This window comes from Myotis yumanensis, unplaced genomic scaffold (genome assembly GCF_028538775.1).
Source record: "Myotis yumanensis isolate MYYU_CA2020_CCGP unplaced genomic scaffold, mMyoYum1.0.hap1 SCAF_8, whole genome shotgun sequence".
Lineage (NCBI taxonomy): Eukaryota > Metazoa > Chordata > Mammalia > Chiroptera > Vespertilionidae > Myotis > Myotis yumanensis.
Window position 1 is genome coordinate 13,614,649 of NW_027223759.1, and position 20,537 is coordinate 13,635,185.

Here is a 20,537-nt window from a genome sequence, read left to right on the forward strand (position 1 = left end):
GCCGGCACCAGCTTCCCTCCAGCACCCGTGACCCAGGCTGCTTCCCTCCTCCAGCCACCGGCAGGCACTCAGAACCTGGGCTGGCTTCCCTCTGGCCCAGCTTCGTCAAGAAGGTCATCCAGAATGAGGTCCGGAAGACATCCAGTCTAATTAGCATATTACCCTTTTATTATTATAGATATCCCACATATATAAAAATATATACATATCTATGCCATACCTCAATGGCAAAAAACCTAATTAATAATCTGTCTTAAAAATGAGCAGGCAATACAAATAGACATTTTTCCAAAGAAAACATACAAATGACCAGCAGGTACATAAGAAAATGCTCAACATCACTTGGGGAAATGCAAATCAAAACCATAATGAGTGACACCTCACACTTGCTGGAATGGCTATTATAAAAAAGGCAGAAAATAACAAATGTTGGTGAGGATGTAGAGAAAAGGGAATCCTTGTACACTGTTGGTGGGAAGGTAAATTGTGGCAGCTACTATGGAAAACAGTATGGAGGCTCCTCAAAAAATTGAAAATCAAACTATCATATGATTCAGCATTCCTGCTTCTGGGCACAAAAACAATATTCTAGAACAAGTTTTCTCTATTAAATATTTTTTTCTATTCAAACTGCATTTCTATATGATCTTATAAAACCATCAATTTAGCTCATATGGGATTATTTACAAAGTAACCCAATGTTGATAGTTTCCTTTTTTGTTTGTTTTATTTCTATTGAGATAGTAAATTTTTAGAATATAGAAAAAATTCAGAAATAACCCAAATACCAAATAACAGAGGTGTTCAATAACGTTAAGTTCATTTAAATAAAAAATTATACAACCTTTCAGATTGTTTTTGAAGAATTGTATTGGCAATGAAAATGCTCACAACACAACTTCCTACATAATAAAGAGCTAATATTCTAATTAGACCAAACAGCAAAATGATCATCCGGACAACCTTCCAGACAACCATCCAGACGACCTTCTGGATGAAGCCGGGGCTTCATCGGGCCTCTAGTATATTGATAAAGAACTAGACACCCAATATGATATAAATCATATTAAAAATGTTAGGAGGAAAGATTATAATAGTTAACAATGGTTATTTATATTAAGGATTGATTATAACTTTGACTTTAGTCTTTGCTCTTTTATAACTTTCCCAAATTTTCTATACTAAATATGTAGCACTTCTTGACTGAAGTTAAAAAGTTATTTTAAAAATATGTCCCTAGATTTTTCCTTGATCACATGAACATCTTGAAAATATTCCCCAAACCAGGGAATGATTCACGGAATCTGACTGCGTCATTACAGAACGGTCCAGATTAATTGTGCCTTAACAACGGCTCCTTTCCCTTGTGGACTCACCTGGTGATGTGGGCTGCTGTCATCAGTTTGTTGAGCCTGAGACATCCTTTGACATATTCGTTTGGAGGCCTTCATGGCAGCTGTTTCCACTGGACCAATTGGGTATTGGATGGAGAGCCTGTTATAAAGGAGGGTTTTATGAGAGGTTGTAATAATCTTTAATTATCAGGTATGACATTGAGGAGAGTCTTAGAAAATGTTAAATCATAGATTAAATTTAGTATCCAAACAATAGCAATAAAACAACCCAACATTTGTTCTCTGTGCTCTTTCCAGCTACTCAGTTGATAGTCAATGACCTAATAATAGGAACAGAAATTTCTCCACTGCCCCCCCCCCCCCCCCACACACACACATTTGACCATCTAGAAATAAGAATGCAGAGACATTCAGGGATGACTACAGGAAATCCCTGGGTCATCTCGTCCAGGTCAGATACTAAGGGTTCTAAGCGCAGCTGTGGGTTTATGATGTCATATCTGAAAGAGCATAGAATAGAGCAGACTAGTTTAAGGTCAGGCAAGTTCCATTTTATATAACTTCATTTCCTTTCACTCCTTTATTCAGAAACTATTTAAAGCCTCTTACCATCTTGAGATATTGCAGATGAAAAAAAAAAAAACGATTTTTAAAGAAAGCAGAGAACTCCCTGTTCACGGAGACTTCCCATCTAATCACAGACAAATAGACAATCATTTTTGGACATAATGTGATTCTTTCAACAGAATTCAAGGAGTGTCTGGAAAAGAAGCAATTATTCTGTAGCACATTTAATTATTTGCTTAAAGGGGTAGGCAATTTGGGGTAGAGAAAAGCAGGATAGCCTGTCACTTCTTTGTCATGCATCTTGTGAGTGACAGACAGACTACTCTTACCCCATCTGAGATCATTTTTAATACCTTGGGGGCGTCCAACATCATTTTCTGTACTCATACAAATATTTACAACCATCAAAATACATGTTGAATTTGTTTTTGAAACAAAATGGCACTAGTCCATGCACATTATTCAGCCACTTGCCTTTTTTCTCTTAATGTATGATGGTGAATGCTCTCTAGTATAATTAATAGGTACTAAAATTTGTTCTTAAGTAGATTCATTATGTTCTGTTGTATGTCTGTATCATATATGTTCCAACATTTTTTTACTATATGAGAGTTGCTTTTATTCCCATAGGACAGAGTTCCAAAAGTGGGTCAAGGGCCAAATCTTGTATATATTTTTATGTTGAGTAGATACCACTCTCCTAAGGTCAGTTCCTCAACAGGTGCTCTAGCCCCCATTCCTTCTAAACTGCTGAGTGCCATCGCTCCAACAATTCTCCCCTCTTATACCAAATCACCAACTTTTCTCTCTACAAAATCATTCCCTCAGGACACTAACATGCTTTATTTTTTCCATTATAACAAAACATTCTCTTGAGTCATTCTACCACCTAAGACAATCTCTTTGCTCCCTGTATGTAAAACATTCTGAAAAAAATTATTATGTAGTAGCTTCAATTCTTCATCTCCTATTCTCTCTTAAATTGCTCTAGTCTGATTTTTCAACTACCACTGTCCCACAATGCTATTTTTGAGGTCATCCATGATTTCCTTATTTCTAAATCCAAAGGTCAATTCTTACTTGACCTTGCAGCAGCATTTGACATGGTAGACCATGCCCTCCTCCTTGGAACACGTTCTTACCTGTCTTTCAGGAGTCCTCATTTTCTTGGTTTTCCTCCTACCTCATTCATCACTCTTTTTCAGTAGCTCTTGCTGGCTTTTCTTCTCATCAACTTTGTAATGTGAAATATCGCAGTGCTCTGTACTCAACTCTCCTCTCTTCTTCATCTACACACTTCCTTTGGTGATCTAATTTGATCTCATGGCTTTAAAAACCATATATGTTAACAACTTCCAAATTTGTATCTCCAATAGACTTTCTTCCAAATTCCAGACAGGAATAGCCAACTGCATACTCAACATCTCCATGTGGATGTCTAAGAGATATCTCAATCTAAACAACCCCCCTCCCTTTACTCTCCTCTCCACTATAGTCTCCCCCATTTCACATGACAGCAACTTTATACTTCTACATACTATACCATCACCTTAACTATATTATTTAGTATAGATGTAAGAATTGATCCATGGATCTGAGGATGAGAATATAAATTGTACTAATTAATCCAACTATATGAAGAAACCTAATATTATTTTAATTAAGTGGGGAAAAGACAGCATAACTGGCTATCTATCTTAAAGAAAGCAAAGTTAGACCCTTGCTAAAATAAATTTCCAATGCATTGAAAATAGAAACATTTGGGAGAAAAACCAAGATGGCGGCATAGGTAAACACCAGAGATTGCTGCCTCGCACAACCACTTCAAAAATACAACTAAAAGATGGAACGGACATCACCTAGAACCACAGGAAGGCTGGCTGAGTGGAAATTCCACAACTAGGAGGAAAGAGAAAAGCATACCGAGACTCAGAGGGGCGCAGTGCGGAAGTGAAATACTAAGGTGCTGAGGTGCACGCAGAGCGGGCTGGTTGCTGAGGGCGCGGTTGTCTGTTTCAATTGGGAGGGAGTCTCAGGCTCTGAGCTCCAGTTCCGGGTGAGTCTCTAGGGACCCAGACTCAAACAGGAGAAGCGGGACTATCTGGCATCGGTCGGATCTCGAGGGCAGCTTTCTCTCCGAGGTTTGCAGTGGTTGCTGGGACACTGAGAGGCAGAGCCTCTGGGGACGGGACTGAGAGCAGCCATAACTGCTGGCTCTGCCCGCCCTGTTGATTCCCTGGGACCTGCCCTGCCCAAGCCCTGCACAGAGGCATTTGTGGGATAGCCTCAGGCAAAGGCTAGATTAGCACCTTCTTAGAGGACAGAAGTTCTCCCACTGCAGACACAGCTAATTCTCACAGCCAGTTGGCCTGGAGTCAAATCCCTCCCAGTGATACCTACAACAATCAAGGCTTAGCTACAACAAGACTGCGCACAAAGACCACAAGGGGGTGCACCAAGAGTGTCCACCTCAGGTAATTGGGACACTTAGCACAGAAAGCCACTCTATCAACACAGCAAAGCATAAAAAAATGCCAAGACAAAGAAACAGGACACAAATGACAGAACTGGAGGAAAGCAAGCTGCTGGATATAGAATTCAAAACCACATTTTTGAGGTCTTTTAAGAGTCTTCTAGAGTCTGCCGATAAACTTAATGAGATGTACAAGAAATCTAATGAGACCCTCGATGTTGTGATAAAGAACCAACTAGAAATTAAGCATACACTGACTGAAATAAAGAATATTATACAGACACCCAACAGCAGACCAGAGGATTGCAAGAATCAAGTCAAAGATTTGAAATGCGAAGAAGCAAAAAACACCCAACCGGAAAAGCAAAATGAAAAAAGAATCCGAAAATACGAAGATAGTGTAAGGAGCCTCTGGGACAGCTTCAAGTGTACAACATCAGAATTATAGGGGTGCCAGAGGATGAGAGAGAGCAAGATATTGAAAACCTATTTGAAGAAATAATGACAGAAAACTTCCCCTACCTGGTGAAAGAAATAGACTTACAAGTCCAGGAAGCAAAGAGAACCCCAAATAAAAGGAATCCAAAGAGGACCACACCAAGACACATCATAATTAAAATGCCAAGAGCAAAAGACAAAGAGAGAATCTTAAAAGCAGCAAGAGAAAGAAACTCAGTTACCTACAAGGGAATACCCATATGACTGTCAGCTGATTTCTCAACAGAAACTTTGCAGGCCAGAAGGGAGTGGCAAGAAATATTCAAAGTGATGAATACCAAGAACCTACAACCAAGATTACTTTATCCAGGAAAGCTATCATTCAGAATTGAAGGTCAGATAAAGAGCTTCACAGATAAGGAAAAGCTAAAGGAGTTCATCACCACCAAACCAGTATTATATGAAATGCTGAAAGGTATCCTTTAAGAGGAGGAAGAAGAAGAAAAAGGTAAAGATACAAATTATGAACAACAAATACGCATCTATCAACAAGTGAATCTAAGAATCAAGTGAATAAATAATCTGATGAACAGAATGAACTGGTGATTATAATAGAATCAGGGACATAGAAAGGGAATGGACTGACTGTTCTTGGGGGGGAAAGGGGTGTGGGAGATGTGGGAAGAGACTGGACAAAAATCGTGCACCTATGGATGAGGACAGTGGGTGGGGAGTGAGGGTGGAGGGTGGGGTGGGAACTGGGAGGAGGGGAGTTATGGAGGGGAAAAAGAGGAACAAATGTAATAATCTGAACAATAAAGATTTAATTTTTAAAAAAAGAAAATAGAAACATTTGAAGAAAATTTAGAAAAACATTCACATAGCCTTGCTCCTACTTTTGCCCCCTTTAATCTATTCCCAATATCTCTTCCTTCATTCCATTCAGCTACACTGGCCTCCTCACTGTTTTTTGTTTTTTTTTTTTTGCATCTGCCAGGCTCACTCCTGCTTTGAGCTGCTGTCTCCTCAACTTGCAGTATACTTTTCTCACTTACCAGTGCGGTTCACTCCCTCAGATCCTTTAAATCTTTGTTGAAATATCACCTCTCACTCAAGCCCACTATGTCCACCTTATTGATTGATCGATCGATTGATTGATTTTAGAGGAAGAGACAAAGAGATAGATAGATAGATAGATAGATAGATAGATAATAGATAGATAGATAGATAGATAGATAGATAGATAGGGGATTGAGAGTTCCAGAGTGGGGACAGAGCCTCAAATGTTAAGTGGGTGTCAGGAAAGGCCTTAAGAATGAGATGACATTTGAGCAAAGAGCTTTCATGGGTCTTTAGGAGCTGAGGAGTTAAGCCATTCAGGGAGGTGGTCTAGGGGCATCAATTCTTTAAAGTAAAGGTTTCAGTTTTAAGAGAAGGAGATCTGGCTTAGTCTTATGGGGAAGGGGGAGGAATCAGAGCTGGAGCAGCAAGAATGTAGGTGGGGACTTGGGGCATGGAGGTAAAATAGAGAGGTCATCAGGATGGTTCAAATAGCAGCACTTATCTAAGTCATGTTACAATTTTTAGTTTTTAGCTTAAAACAATGGAGAGATAATGGAGGGATTTAAGGCATGGGACTTTGGGGGAGATGAACATGTAAGAAATGTAATCATATTTGTGTTTTTAAAAGACGAGTCAGACTTCAGTGGTCAAAAAAGTGCAAATAAGAATATGGAACTTTGTGCTCTATGACAATGTAGGAATTTAAACGAGATATCAAGTATCTGATACATCTGGATGGTTAACTGACTTATTGTACTGATCCTCTGCTAGGGAGGGTGAAATAAATGGATTGAAGGAGACAGATACATTAGAACCTGAAATCTTTGCTTTTACTTTAAACTAAAATTCTTTGTACTCTATTAAAGATATACACCCACATGATACACAAATTTTATAAGAACATATTGATATCAACCTGCTAAGAAATGTGATACAGACATAGTGAATGCCCTCTAATTAAGAAGTCAATATGCACTTTTTCATTTAAAGAGCTAAAAATATATATTTAATTATACCAAATTGTAAAGTGACAAAATAACCACAGAAATAAGGCCTGGGGTTGAGATAGAATTATACTGGTGGGATGCCTGAGAAAAGATTAGAGAATTACGAAAGAAATCAACAAATTAATACCTATTTAAATGGATCTTTTCTTCTTCTCCCAGTAGATAAAATGGGAACAAATAATTCTGTTTCTGCCTCCCAAAAGTTTAATGACCATAAGCTATAGGAAACGCCCTCTCTTCTCTTTACCTTCTCAAATTTTAAATTGTGAAGAAGGGGTTATTTCAAAAATTAAGGTAACAGAGACTTTGTAAAGGTCACCTTTGGTAGTGATCGGGTATGTGATGGTGATCTTGTACCAGGGGCGTGGCAGTGTGCTTTGGGATGACTCCCTGGAGCATAATTTGGCATTCTGAATTTTGAGAATTAAAAAAATTCACATTTTTTACCCAAGATTTTACTTGAGTAAATTTATCTTAATAAAATGTTAAAAGTATGAGAAGATACGTGTATAGGGATGTTGATAACAGAATTTAGGGGAACAAAATTTGAAAATAACTAAAATTTTCAATGATATAAGGGATTGCTTGTGAATTGTGGCACTTCCTTATTAGAGTTAGGCCATTAAGAATGACATTTTGGAAACCAATGAGATGGGAAATGCTCTTTACTTAATGCAGGTGAAGAGAAGAATGAAAAATTGTACCTACAGCATAATTCCTGTTTTTGAACACGAAAGTGTGAAAAGCATTCATCTGTGAGTGATGGAATACCATCTTTCCTTTTTTTAAAAAAGAAGTATTAATTCTGAATTAAGCTTTCAAAGGCAAACCATCCAAAAGTAGGTATATGAAACAAAGCTATTCCAATACTCTAATACTAAAAATCTTTTGTGGCTGACACCTGCTGTTGGAATAACTCTAAATAATTGGATGGGCCACTTGAAGGTATTTTTGCCTCTTTCTACTCTATCTTAGGCTCGTCCGCATTATGGAAGCTGCTGCTCTGGCCGGGGCTGCCACTCTGCACGGCTGACTCTCACAGACACTCACCTGGCCTGTGCACGGTCAGCCACGGCCTTTGCCTTCACCCGATCCAGCAGCCACTGCCTTCTCGCAGCTTCTTTCCTCCGCCAGCAATCTTGGAGCAGGTTGCTCCTGAGGGTCCCCAGGAGGAGTCTGGTATACTCCTTGGCGGACATCTCCTGGAACGGCCAACATGACAAAGGGCATCAGGTCAGTCTCAACATGGTCTTCTTTCCTTATCTGGGCAGACCGGCTGCTGTGAAAGTCTCCGGAATTGCTTCACGTACGTTTATGTCCTCAGAAAAATCGTCTTACTTTCTTACTACCTGCATTTCTTTACGTTCTCTGTGTCTATGTGTACACAGAGCATACCCCCCAACTTCCACGGTAACTCTTCTCCCTTCGAGCCACCCAGTATTGTGGGATGTTAAAGCTAGAAGGGGGGATGAAGGAGGACCAAGTCCATGGTCATTAACATTTGGGTTGTGGATTCCTCTGAGAATTGGGTGATCACCCATGGATTTATCTCCAGAAATATGCTCAGACCACCTACAGTCCACCCATCAACCCCACATTAAGAACCTCTGCCAAAAAAAAAAAAAAAGCAAAGAAGGAATGCAATGAATTGTTAAAATTTCCAGCACTGGAAATCTTAAGTGTAATAACAAAGTGGCCACACGGTGTCAGTCTAACACCGATAAGCCTATTTCTCCCCAGGCTTTTACAAACAGGTCTCAGGCCATTGAACCTGAGGATTTGGGTTAATAAAGTTTAGCAAAGCAGTGCCCACTGGAAATTATTTGGCAAGATCCAGACACTTGACCTTTGTGGACTATGTGTGCTAAAGGGGAGAATGAGAGAAAACTGTCCTCGGCAAAGCTAGTTAATCAAGACATTTCATTCACTATTGTGGCGTTCGAGGGTGATGTCATCTGTGTGGAGAAACTGATTCACAGAAAGGCTGTGATGAGAAGAAAGTGTTCTTTCTGGAAAAGTTAAAATGCTCTCTGTTTAAAATGTACTATCCCATTTCTCTTTCCTCTTAGAAAGACCTGAATTCTCTTGCTGATTATTAAATTTTTCTTTTAAAAGTCTTAGTTTTATAATCTTCCACTAAAAACTGAGACAGTTGTCTTTCTCTTTCATTTTCCTTTGAGAAAAAAATACTTGACATTTAGGACTCAGGAAAAAGATGTTAAAAAGGAAAACTCCCCAAATGTCCTAGAAACTAGAAGCCTTGTTGCATCATCTTTACCAACCAGATCCTTTTCTTTTTAATCCGCACCCATTTCCAACCCCTCACCCCTCTTACACTGCAGACGTTTTCTAATACACAATCTGGGATCGATGGCTTCAGACTGGACTCAATTTGGCCTATTCTTCCCCCCCAAAAGGTTTTATTTAAATTTACAATGTAAAGAAAGCATATTTATATTGAGAGATATTTAAGGTTCACTTTGCCACTTCCTTAGTCATAAATATTTCTAATGAAAGGAGCAGACTGGTTTTTCTGGAGGGAAAGTGTCTAAACTGCTGTAGCTGGTTCCGACACGATTCAGGAGTAGTTTGGGACAATAGGTTAGGTGTTACCTGGACACCGTGCTCAACCACAGGATGAGACGTCTGGTGGGACTTGCTGTGGAGACCAGATAAGAAACACATCTGGCAGATGTCAAAGTTGAGGCACTTCAGGCAGCGATATCTGCCAACGAAAATGGGAGCGGGGCTGGCATCACTACTAGTAGGCAAACAAGGAAAATAATATTCAGGTGGAAAATGAGCAGGAACATGCAGGGGACTTCTGAGCATAAAAGTTCTCCCAAACTTTGCAGGGATGGATGGTAAATGACTCTGATATGTTTATTTAATCAAATAAATCTTCTTTTGACAGTATTTGTATAATATGGCATTATATTCATATAGTTTTAGCCAACAAACTAGAGTATGAAAGTCTCATTCATTTCTCACTCCTTCCCCCCAAATACTTGTATATGCAGGGCAATGTGTGCTACAACCCTTAGGACAGACCTCATGTTGTGCAGCTGCACAATGCATTCAAATATTTTTAATTTAGTTGCCAACTTTAAAAAAACCTGAGAGATTTTAATAAAGTTTGAATTCTGCCTTCTGTTAAAATTTTGCAAGATGTGATGATATTGGACCTGCATTCCTGAATGGTGCTGGAGAGAATGAAGCCATCCTATATAATAAAAGCCTAATATGCAAATCAGCCAAACGGCAGAACAACCGGTCGCTATGATGCACACTGACCACCACGGGGCAGACACTCAATGCAGGAGCTGTCCCCTGGTGTTCAGTATGCTCCCATAGGGGCAGCGCCACTCAGCCAGAAGCCAGGCTCACGGCTGACCAAGTACAACAGTGGTGGTGGGAGCCTCTCCCGCCTCCATGGTAGCGCTAAGGAGCAGTAAGGAGCAGCAAGCTGGAGGGCAGGAAGGAGTGAGGGGTCCCGGACTGTGAGAAGAATGTTTGACTGCCAGCAGGCAGACATCCCCTAAGGGGTCCCAGACTGCAAGAGGGTGCAGGCTGGGCAGATGGACTCGCCCCCCAGTGCACTAATTTCATGCACTCACTGGGCCTCTAGTAGCTAACTAATTTAAAACACACTTTTGTCATTTTTCTAGAAGTCTGTCCGTAAAAAAGAAAGTAAGTGGAGGAGGGGGAATTCCCCTCAAGCTAAAATGACCATCACACCCACGTTTCTTAACAGCCCAATACTGCAGTCTTCCTGTTATGAATAGTAGGAACCTTAACTCTCCTGTGTCAGAAGGAGAAGGGAGTAGTATCATATTGTTTGTAAAAGATCAGAGATCTATAATCCCATCCTCCCCCGATATTTTAACTCTCTTCTCCAGCTGCAGAGCATGTGGATTAGAGCTCTGTCTTTTTCATCAATTGCATCGATCAGTGAGGCCAATGCAGCTCCTCCTCCCAGACAGACTGTCCTCAGCTCGCACCACAGGCCCTACCCTCACTTCTACTCCTTGCCTTGCTCCTGTAGCATTTGAGTTTGCAATCCTTGTCTTAAAACTCACACACAGAAAAGGGAACTATGGCAAAATCCCTACACTCTTCACATTTCATATCTTGCTGCAAAGAGATGATACCGTAGCTTGAGATTCTAACCAGGCAAGTTAAGTACCATGTGATTATGTGTCGGTGAGAGGCATGGAAAATAAGTGTGATGGGGGAGGGAGGGGGATGTTCCTGTGGGCTGGTATGGTATGAAAAAGTGAGACATGCCATGCCATGCAGTAAGCCTGGGCTGGACATGAAGGTGGGGGAAATCCCAGAGAGGAATCCGAGGAGGAGTAAGGTAATATGAGCTGGTGTGAAGAAGGGTTTGGAGCAAGTCAAATTGGTCAGACCTGCTGATCATTCTGAAGAGCAGAGGAATAAAACCTTGGAACGCCCCTGGGGCCAATGGCGGAAGGTCTTGGAAGTCTGACCGGTCATTTACCAGTAAAGCAGAGCCAGAGAATGTAAGTTCCATGAGACCAACCCTCACTGTCCTTGTTCACTGTTGTACCCAATGCTGGTCCCATGGTAAGATATTAATAGTGTTGAATGGCTATAGTAGTAGCTAACATTTTGAGCACTTACGATGCAGCAGGCAGGGTACATGTGTTGCCACGGTTAGTGCTGGAGGCTAAGAGCAGTAGTTAGCATAATAAATGCGAGAAGTTTGTCAGAAGGCTGATGGACATTTTCAGCAGGGCTGAAAATCTGCATATTCTTACCTGCTGCTGAACAGCTGTAGGCATTTCCCCTAACCCAGTGGTCGGAAAACTGTGGCTCGTGAGCCACATGCAGCTCTTTGGCCCCTTGAGTGTGGCTCTTCCTCAAAATACCGACTTCTGCGCATGGGCCATGAAGTTTCAATCACACTGTACATGCACGCCCGCACGTGTTATTTTGTGGAAGAGCCACACTCAAGGGGCCAAAGAGCCGCATGTGGCTTGCAAGCCACAGTTTGCCAACCACTGCCCTAACCTGATAATCTTTTCCTGTTTACCAAATTTTACCTTTGATATGCCTGTTTGCATTCCTAAAGGGCCAATGTGTTTTCCAGTAAATAAAAAGCTGTGGGTCAGGAGATTTGGGGAGCCACCCCACTAGAGGGTGAAGCCTCCGCCTGGTTCCCCCAAATGACTTCCAAATTTATATTTCTTGTCTAGTCTCTATTCATTTATGCGCAGCCCTTCTCCAGATTCCTGAACCCTTGCTGTGAAAAGACTGCGACAGGTTAGTCCCCTGGAAGTTCTTTAAGGTAACATGTTCTTCTTCTTATTTTACAGATGAAGAAACTGAATGAGAGAGAGTCCCACAGCTCAGACAGCTACACAACCACATGGTAAGTTGTAGAAGCAGGCTCAGAGCCCAGGGATACCATCTGACCAGAGAGGCAGCTATTTTAGCCACTATCATAGACCACCAGGGCAGGAGGCTTGAGTTTGATTTCACAGACACCAGTACCAGTGACCTGGAAGTGGAAATGTAAATCCTGTTTTGGAGGATACCTGGTCCGTGGGAAGTTTTCAATAAACTTAAGTCCAATGAAGTTAAATGAATCACTGTTTCTTCACCAGGAAAATGGACTGATAAACCCTTCCTTCTCAGCATTGCAAAGTTTTTACAAACGTGAATAATTGGGAAGACTTTTCACATGAAATGTATAATAATAGCGTATTTTTAATAAGATTATTTGATAAGCCATTTGCTCTGGTTGCTTTATCCAGTATTACATATGGTTGCGGTTGACTCCTCTAGGATGGTATGTTCACCCTAACCTTGCATTAGTTCCTCTAGGCTCTGAAACTACCTGCAGGTTTGTGAGAAAGGGTGTAAGGTAGATAATGAGATTGGCCTGTCATTGATGCCTTTACCAACAGAGAACCAAGTTTCCCCCCAATCCCATCTCAACCTTCAATGGCTATTACAGAGCATAAATGGGACACGTCCTGCTAAAACATAACATGTGGCTTAGGAACAACCTGGAGTCTGTACTTTCTCTTTCTTTAGAAGGTCAAGTCTTTGCCCTCTTCTTGCTACCTCCAGATCTGAGAACACTTCTCTAAAATGGCTTTATTAAGCTCACTAAAATGAAAAGCCTTGAGGCTACTGTTGGAGTTTATAAGAGCCCAAAACACATGATTAAGGTCAGGATTGTAATGCATTGAAGCTATTTCTAATAGATTCAGAAGGTTACAGCTAAAAGAGGCCAATGACATCATTTGACCCACCCCTCCTTGTTTTCCTTTCAAAGAACTGAGGCTCAGAGAGGATACAGGCCTTGCCCAGCTTACCCAGCTGTCTCATAATCTGAGAACTGTGCATGGCCTTGGATGTCTAGGAGGAAAGATGGTTCACATAGATGCTCTTCTAAGAAAAAGCTTAGCCTCCTGAATAGATAGGGACATAATCTAAAACTTAAAGTGTGGTCCTGCTTGCCCTCTGCCCCTGCTAGTTTTTTGTTGTTGTTGTTGTTTTAATAATATATATTTTTTTATTTCAGAGAAGAAGGGAGAGGAAGAGGGAGATAGAAACATCAGTGATGAGAGAATCATAGATCGCCTGCCTCTTGCATGCCCAACACTGGGGATGGAGTCCACAACCCAGACATGTGCCTTGACCAGGAATTGATTGAATCGTGACCTCCTGAGCTACCTCAGCTGGGCTGCCACTGCTTGCTTTTGAGTGACCTTAGCAAGTCATTCAAAGTCTTTTATAAAATAGGAATAATAATATCTGCTATATGTTACACATAATGATTTTGAAAAAAAATATTTCAATAGAAAAGTTGTGTTTGATATAATTGCAAAGTGCATTTTGTACCTGGCCCAGTGCAGGACACATAGAAACTGCTTAATCAATACTTGTTTATTGGTTAAATGATTATACTACCTATATAATATGGTAAATAGTATTCATGTTCCTCTACTATCCAATATAAAAAGAGCATCTTTCTCATTGTGGTGTGGAGATTTCTTTGGCTTGGCTCCCTTGGTTTTCAACAGCCTTGTTCATTTATATGTTTTATTGTTTAAAGTTCAGTTATTTGCAGAATTTTTCATGAGTGGAGTCTCACTGTGTCCTCAGAATTCTTTTTAAACCCATTTTATTTTCTCAGCAAAATTAAAACCTGATTTGCAGTTTTTTAGTGGGCCCAGCAGACCTATTTTCTATCTGTGGGGAGCATGTTTAAGGTGTAGGGCTCATTAAAACCTGGGAGCTCGGGGGAGAAGAGAAACAGTGAGCAGGAGCCAGGCCCTGCATCCTGCCCCGTTGACTTGCTTTTAGTCCAGAAACAGCCTTCTTAGAATGTCCCAACTGGGCATGCAGATTCTTCTGAAAACAATTAAAGCTAAAGAAGAGGGTCCTTTGTTTGTTTTCCGTCCCCTTACCTGCCTAAAGGATTTCAGGTAGAAAACCTGCTTGGGGAAGGGAACCTTAGTGTATATGAATTAAACATGGCGGACAGGGAGGATTCAAGCAAGTCTCTTAGATTCCCCTGTGTGTCCCATTGTTTCTGGGTGGCCAAACATTTGTTTTCCACGTTTGCTCTTTCTCATCTGCCTGTGAACTGCCCACTTTCCCCTTGAGATCTCAAACCCCTGCCTCCCTCTCCTTGGTCCAGCATGGCATATAAGCCTCAGCTGCTTACTCTGTCTTTGGGTCTCATATTCTTATGGAATCCCTATAAAAACATATGTAATAGATTTAGTCATTTTGTCCTGTTAATCTGCCTCATGTTAATTTGATTAGTAGTCCAGCCAGAAGAACTTAGAAGAAAAGGTATTTTTTCTGCTCCCGTAGCTCCCTGGTTGTCCCAGTTCTTCAGTCCCTCCACATCTGCAGCCTCTACACCTGTGTTCACTCATCACAAGAATGGCATCCCCGTGCCTGGCTTACACCTGTTGGTTTCATTCTTTTCCCCCCAAGTCTTTAAAAATATTCCTAATTTCCCTTCCTTATTGTTTTATTTATGGGAGGCCTATGACACCCTTCCCCTAAGATGGGATTTTGGCTGTCCTTCATAAAGATCTGTCTTTCCTACCTGCAAACCTAGCTTTCAAATACACCCTTTCCTCTAGGCCAGTGGTTCTCAACCATCCTAATGCCGCAACCCTTTAATACAGTTCCTCATGTTGCGGTGACCCCCAATCATAAAATTATTTTCGTAGCTACTTCATAACTGTAATTTTGCTACTGTTATGAATCATAAAGTAAATATCTGATATGCAGGATGTATTTTCATTGTTACAAATTGAACATAATTAAAGCATAGTGATTAATCACAAAAACAATATGTAATTATATATGTGTTTTCCGATGGTCTTAGGCGACCCCTGTGAAAGGGTTGTTCGACCCCCAAAGGGTCGCGACCCACAGGTTGAGAACCGCTGCTCTAGGCAGAGAGATAGCTGGAGTGAGTCCAAGGCGTGTTCTTCGTTCCCTACACAGGGGGGCAGCATAGCATCATGATTGAAAGCAAGGATTCCGGATTCAGACTGCCAGGCTCTACCACTTGCTAACCTTGTGAACCTGAGCAAGTTATTTAGCTTCTCTGCAAATCAGAGATAATAACCCCATCTTCTAGAGAGAGTTATAACAAGTTGTAAATGAAATAATCCACATGAACCACACCATCTGTAGTTTTTAAAATACTTAATAAAGGCAAAAATTATTGTTGATATTATGGATGGCTCCAAAGTATTTTAAATAATTTTTTTTTTTGTAACAAAGGACAAAAGAATTTTTCCCTTAGAGCAGTGGTCGGCAAACTCATTAGTCAACAGAGCCAAATATCAACAGTACAACGATTGAAATTTCTTTTGAGAGCCAAATTTTTAAAACTTAAACTATATAGGTAGGTACATTGTTATTAACTTAATTAGGGTACTCCTAAGGCTTAGGAAGAGCCACACTCAAGGGGCCAAAGAGCCGCAGGTGGCTTGTGAGCCGCAGTTTGCCAACCACGGCCTTAGAGGAATAAAAATGTGTATGGTCAGAGTACATATCAATGGAAGAATTTAATATTCCATTAATTACAGAAGATAAAATACTTATTATCAACCAGGATCCCTCATGCGGGAAATATTGACTCCCCCAAATCAACTGAGTTTCAGATGTGTCAGAAGAAACCACAAGAGAATCTGGAGAGACACAGCTCCAGCTCCGGACTGATTTGGAGAATGACTTGGATCTGACACTGTTGTCCGTGTGTGACTGATGAGCGACTGTACCTCAGTCCTGTGATGGGGAAGCTCCTGCAGACTCCACACCGAGCAGGGTGCGTGGCCATCTCGGTGGCTGACAGTCGGTAGCAGGTCGGGAGCCACAGGAGGATGGGAGGCTCAGACTGCAACCAAGAGAGGAATTTCTCCTCTTTGATTGCTGGGCTCAGCACCTGAAAAACAAGGGCACACTTTGATGTGTTTTCAGAAGTGACTTTGGTCTCCAAAATAGATTAAATATATATTCTCCTCGTCTTTTCTGGCTCTGTTTCCGTGAGCTCTGCTGTCAAAGTTCATTTCGTGAAAAGTCACAGGCAAGTCTACCGGCTCTATTCGGTTGCCTGGGGTGCTGTGTGGAGTAATAGTTCTGTAATGTAAATTGGTCAGCAAGCGGTATCTGTCCCCCAGTCCCAGGGACATGTGCATGGCACTCACCCCCTGGAAGCAGCTGCGCGTAGCACTTTCCACCGAGCAGAGAGAGCGGCTCTCACCCACGACAGTTGGGATCTGCAAGAGGCAAGAAACCCCATGTGAGCTGTTAGAACATGGAGAAATCTGTGCACACTGACATCGGCATGCCTGCTGGGTGGTGTTCACAGCCTCGGAGTCATAAGAATTGGGTGTCGGAGATTGGATGAACTGTCTCCATCCAAGCAAATAAGAAATGTATGGGGTTTGTGCAGTGCGTGAATAGGGACAACAGATGAACAAGTGGGAAGAAGTGGAGCTGGGAGGAGGGAGGAGAGTGAGAAGAAAGTCTGGCCATTGGGGCAATATAGGGCCAGCTTCCATTGTTTCTTAGGATCCCAGTCAAGTTATTTTAACCCTTTTTTTGCCCTTGTTTACCTATGAATTACATATAACAATATTGTATTAAAGTTCAGAGTAGTTTTTTAAAAAACCTTTTCAAACACTTCCATATCATCTCATTTTAACAAATGCCAAGTTCTGGGGTAGGGCACTAATCATTATTTTGTTTAAAGCAAGGGCTGATTGAGATTTGATATTTTGCTACAGAATTGAGATCTCTCTCCAAGACTCCTTACTCTGTTGAGGGGTTCTCACCAAGCTTTGTCACCCTCCAGCCTTATGTGTATTCGAATAGCTCAGTCTACACGCACTCCGTGGTTTCCATCTTTCAATCACATTCATCATAACGAGTTTAGCTAAGGGACTAAGAACACCTTGTGACTGCCAAGATGGCCAGGGACTTGGATCTGACATTATCTATATGCACATTTACGTTGACTTGTCACCTCTATTTATGCCTATTTGGTCGGGGGTCCTAATTTGGGGTCTGACGTCTTCTACAGCACAGGCTGTCAGCAGGCACTGCCTGCAAACTCAGAAGTAATTTCGAAGACCCCCCTGCTGAGTCCATCAACTCGAATAAACATTCTTCTAATCAGGAAAGTGGCACTTAGAACCACTTTGCTGACAATTAGCCAGGCAGAAGTCAACAAACATTTGTGCAATCCTGACAAGATGGCTTGTACTTTAAATGGATAATAACCCCATCCCCAGCTGAACATGAGTAACTACTCCCTATGTTCTTTAGCCTTTGTCTGAAAAAACAACTCATCTTCCAACCCGTGAATGCTGGTGAGCTAACTGGACCACTAGTTTGGACATTGTCCTTGAGCCCTGGGAAAGGGGGTTGGTTAACCTGATTTGTGAAATAAGGGAAGTGTCTCGGATGGGACTGACCTGCTAGTTCTGTGATTCTGACACCAGTCAAAAGAAAATTCACTTCAGCACTGGGTTTTAACCAAACTGTTGCCTTAAGCGTGTGCACAAAGATTTTGTGGATGAATTGCCCATCCATGAGACTCATTTCTTGCAGGTGTTCTGTGGAAGAATTGAACATGACTGGATGACATGCTGGCACAGGCAGAACGCCACTTGAAGTGAGCATTTGAATTCTTGGGGGAGGGATGTGATTCACAGAGTGGGGCCTGGAATTTTATAGGGGACTCCATCCCTGAGTTCTTAATGGAACTCAATGGGATGATAATTTGCTATGCAAATTTCCGCCTTCCTCGCAGCTTCCTCAGGAGCATAATAATGTGTTGAGGGGAGACAGCTCTGTGGGAGCTGCCATTTCAGCAGCTCATTGACCTCAGACGAGGCTGAAACCAGGGTAGATGTGTATGGCCTGGTGGACAGGGTGTTAGCCTGAGGCCAGCTATAGTAGTCAGGAGGCAAGCACAGGATTTCTACAGGACAAGGAAAATGGCCCTTAGTCCATCTTCTTCCCTCACATCCACCTCCACATGCCAGGCTTACACGTCTGATTGTGTAAATGAATTGACAAATGTTCCCACTCTCCCTGGCTCCCCACCAGCTTGAGTCCTGAGAAGTGAGGCTTGCTGAAGCAGTAGCTCCCTAGGACATGCCCGGGAGTCAGCAGAAAACTGGCGATGAGATCCATGTGCTGTCACAACCACCAGAACAGCCCTGCAATAACTCCGTCTGATGTTTTAACCTTATTAATGTATTAAAAATTATTACTCTTTTAAGAAATATGAACATCTTAAAATTTCAGAATAAATTAAACATTATTACGATCAATAAGAACATAAAATATTGATATTAAGAGGTATTTTTGGATAAGTAATTTTGGATAGATTTTTCCTAACCATATTCTCTGTCCTAGAGTTCAATAACCTTCCTGCATACCTACTTCCCACCCCCATCATGACTATCCCCAGTTCAGAATCCCTGGTCCTGAAGGGTAGCAGAGAATATACCACTCAAAATATACCTCTTTGGCATATGAATTATTTGAGCTAAACGCTATTGAGAACCAATCAATGCAGGAAAAGCTCTAAAAATAGGGCACAAATTTTCCTTTTGTAAATAAAATGAACATTTATTCTCCTTGTCCCTACCAGGAAGAGAACTCTTAACACTTATTAGTGGAGAAGGAACAGGCTAAACCTGAATAACAAACCTTGTTCACCGGACTTTTCATGGTCACCTTCTCATAACTTGCCTACCCCACCTTTTTTCGTTGTTTAGCTTAAGGTGGTGTGATGCTAAGGTTGGGCTTTGTCTTATAGACAAGAATGGCCAATGAAGAATTTTAGGCATGAGGATGACATATGCATTTTGGAAGAGTCACTGGCGGTCATGTGGAGGCAGAGTGGGAGAGAAGAGAGGCTTGAGTTGGGGAAACGAGTTAGGGGAAGTGATTGCAGTAGATCAGACCTATACTCAGACGGTAGCAGTGGCTGTCGGGGGAGGAGTTGCATGAAGACATCTATTAATGTGAACTGGACACTAAAAATCAGATTCTTTAATAATGTGGCTAACATCTGGAACAAATTTAAAATTCTTAAATATTAGAGATTTACCTGCTGTAGATCTGTTAGTAGGTTTCTCAAAGTCCTTCGGGTCATACGTGCCCCAGAATCATAACCTCCCCTTTTATTTTCTGCATAGAGCTGAAAAAGAGCTAGATACATAAGGGAGAAAAGATCTTTACATTAAATTCATGCAATGTGTCTTTGAAGAGTATGTGCTTTGAATTCTAAACAGTGTATTTGTGGGTATGAAGGGGAAAAAAATGAAAATTTCTCTTCTTGATTCTTTGCTTTCTATTTTGAAGGCTTCCAAGCTAGATAATTTGATAACTACTGAAAACCCAATTCGCATTTCAACCCCTTGCTCATTCAGCACATCGATGTTGAAGACCAGGAGGTGGGTAAACGGCAATGTGAGGAGAGTCCCGGCCTTGCAGTGGTTCTCAACCTGTGGGTTGCGACCCCTGAAAATACATCCTGCATATCAGATATTTACATTATGATTCATAACAGTAGCAAAATTAGAGTTATGAGGTAGCAACGAAAATAATTTTATGGTTGGGGGTCACCACAACATGAGGAACTGTATTAAAGGGTTGCAGCATTAGGAAGGTTGAGAACCACTGCTAGAGGAATAATAACCACTGGTGTCAATTATCCCTACACAAATGAATACCCAGGGTAACCAAGTTATGAATAAGTAGAAAGCACAGATCAACATCTTGAAAAATTCCAAGTTGGGCTGAGTATATACCCAACAAGAGCCACGTGGCCAGGATATAGGAGCAGGTGAGGAAAATAATGTGTTGGAGATTTGGAGGCCATTGAATTTCAGACACTCAAAACTCCTGTGGGTCTTACCTCTGTATTTTGTAAGAGGGCTGTCCCCTGAGAGGGCAATCAGGGCAGCGGCTGCAGGTGTAAGCTTGAGAAAGCCGGTTCCTGTGCTGCAGGGCAACAAATCGCAGAGACAAGAATGGGAAAGGCAGGGTGATTCTTGGTGAAGTGGCTTATAAAAAAAATGTAACTATTAACGGACGTTTCTGACA

The 20,537-nt window shown here is 41.4% G+C and overlaps 1 protein-coding gene across 1 annotated transcript in view; it reads right to left on the reverse strand.

Annotated features, from left to right (window-relative positions):
• Positions 1–20,537, reverse strand: part of DYTN (dystrotelin) — a 48,686-nt gene that overhangs the window by 16,187 nt on the left and 11,962 nt on the right. The window contains exons 4-9 of the mRNA XM_070423289.1: positions 20,350–20,435; positions 19,540–19,640; positions 16,619–16,690; positions 16,193–16,356; positions 9,516–9,627; positions 7,953–8,101 (exon numbers count right to left, since the gene is read on the reverse strand). Coding sequence (XP_070279390.1) covers positions 7,953–8,101; positions 9,516–9,627; positions 16,193–16,356; positions 16,619–16,690; positions 19,540–19,640; positions 20,350–20,435 — 684 coding nt within the window. The remainder of the gene's footprint in view (positions 1–7,952; positions 8,102–9,515; positions 9,628–16,192; positions 16,357–16,618; positions 16,691–19,539; positions 19,641–20,349; positions 20,436–20,537) is intronic.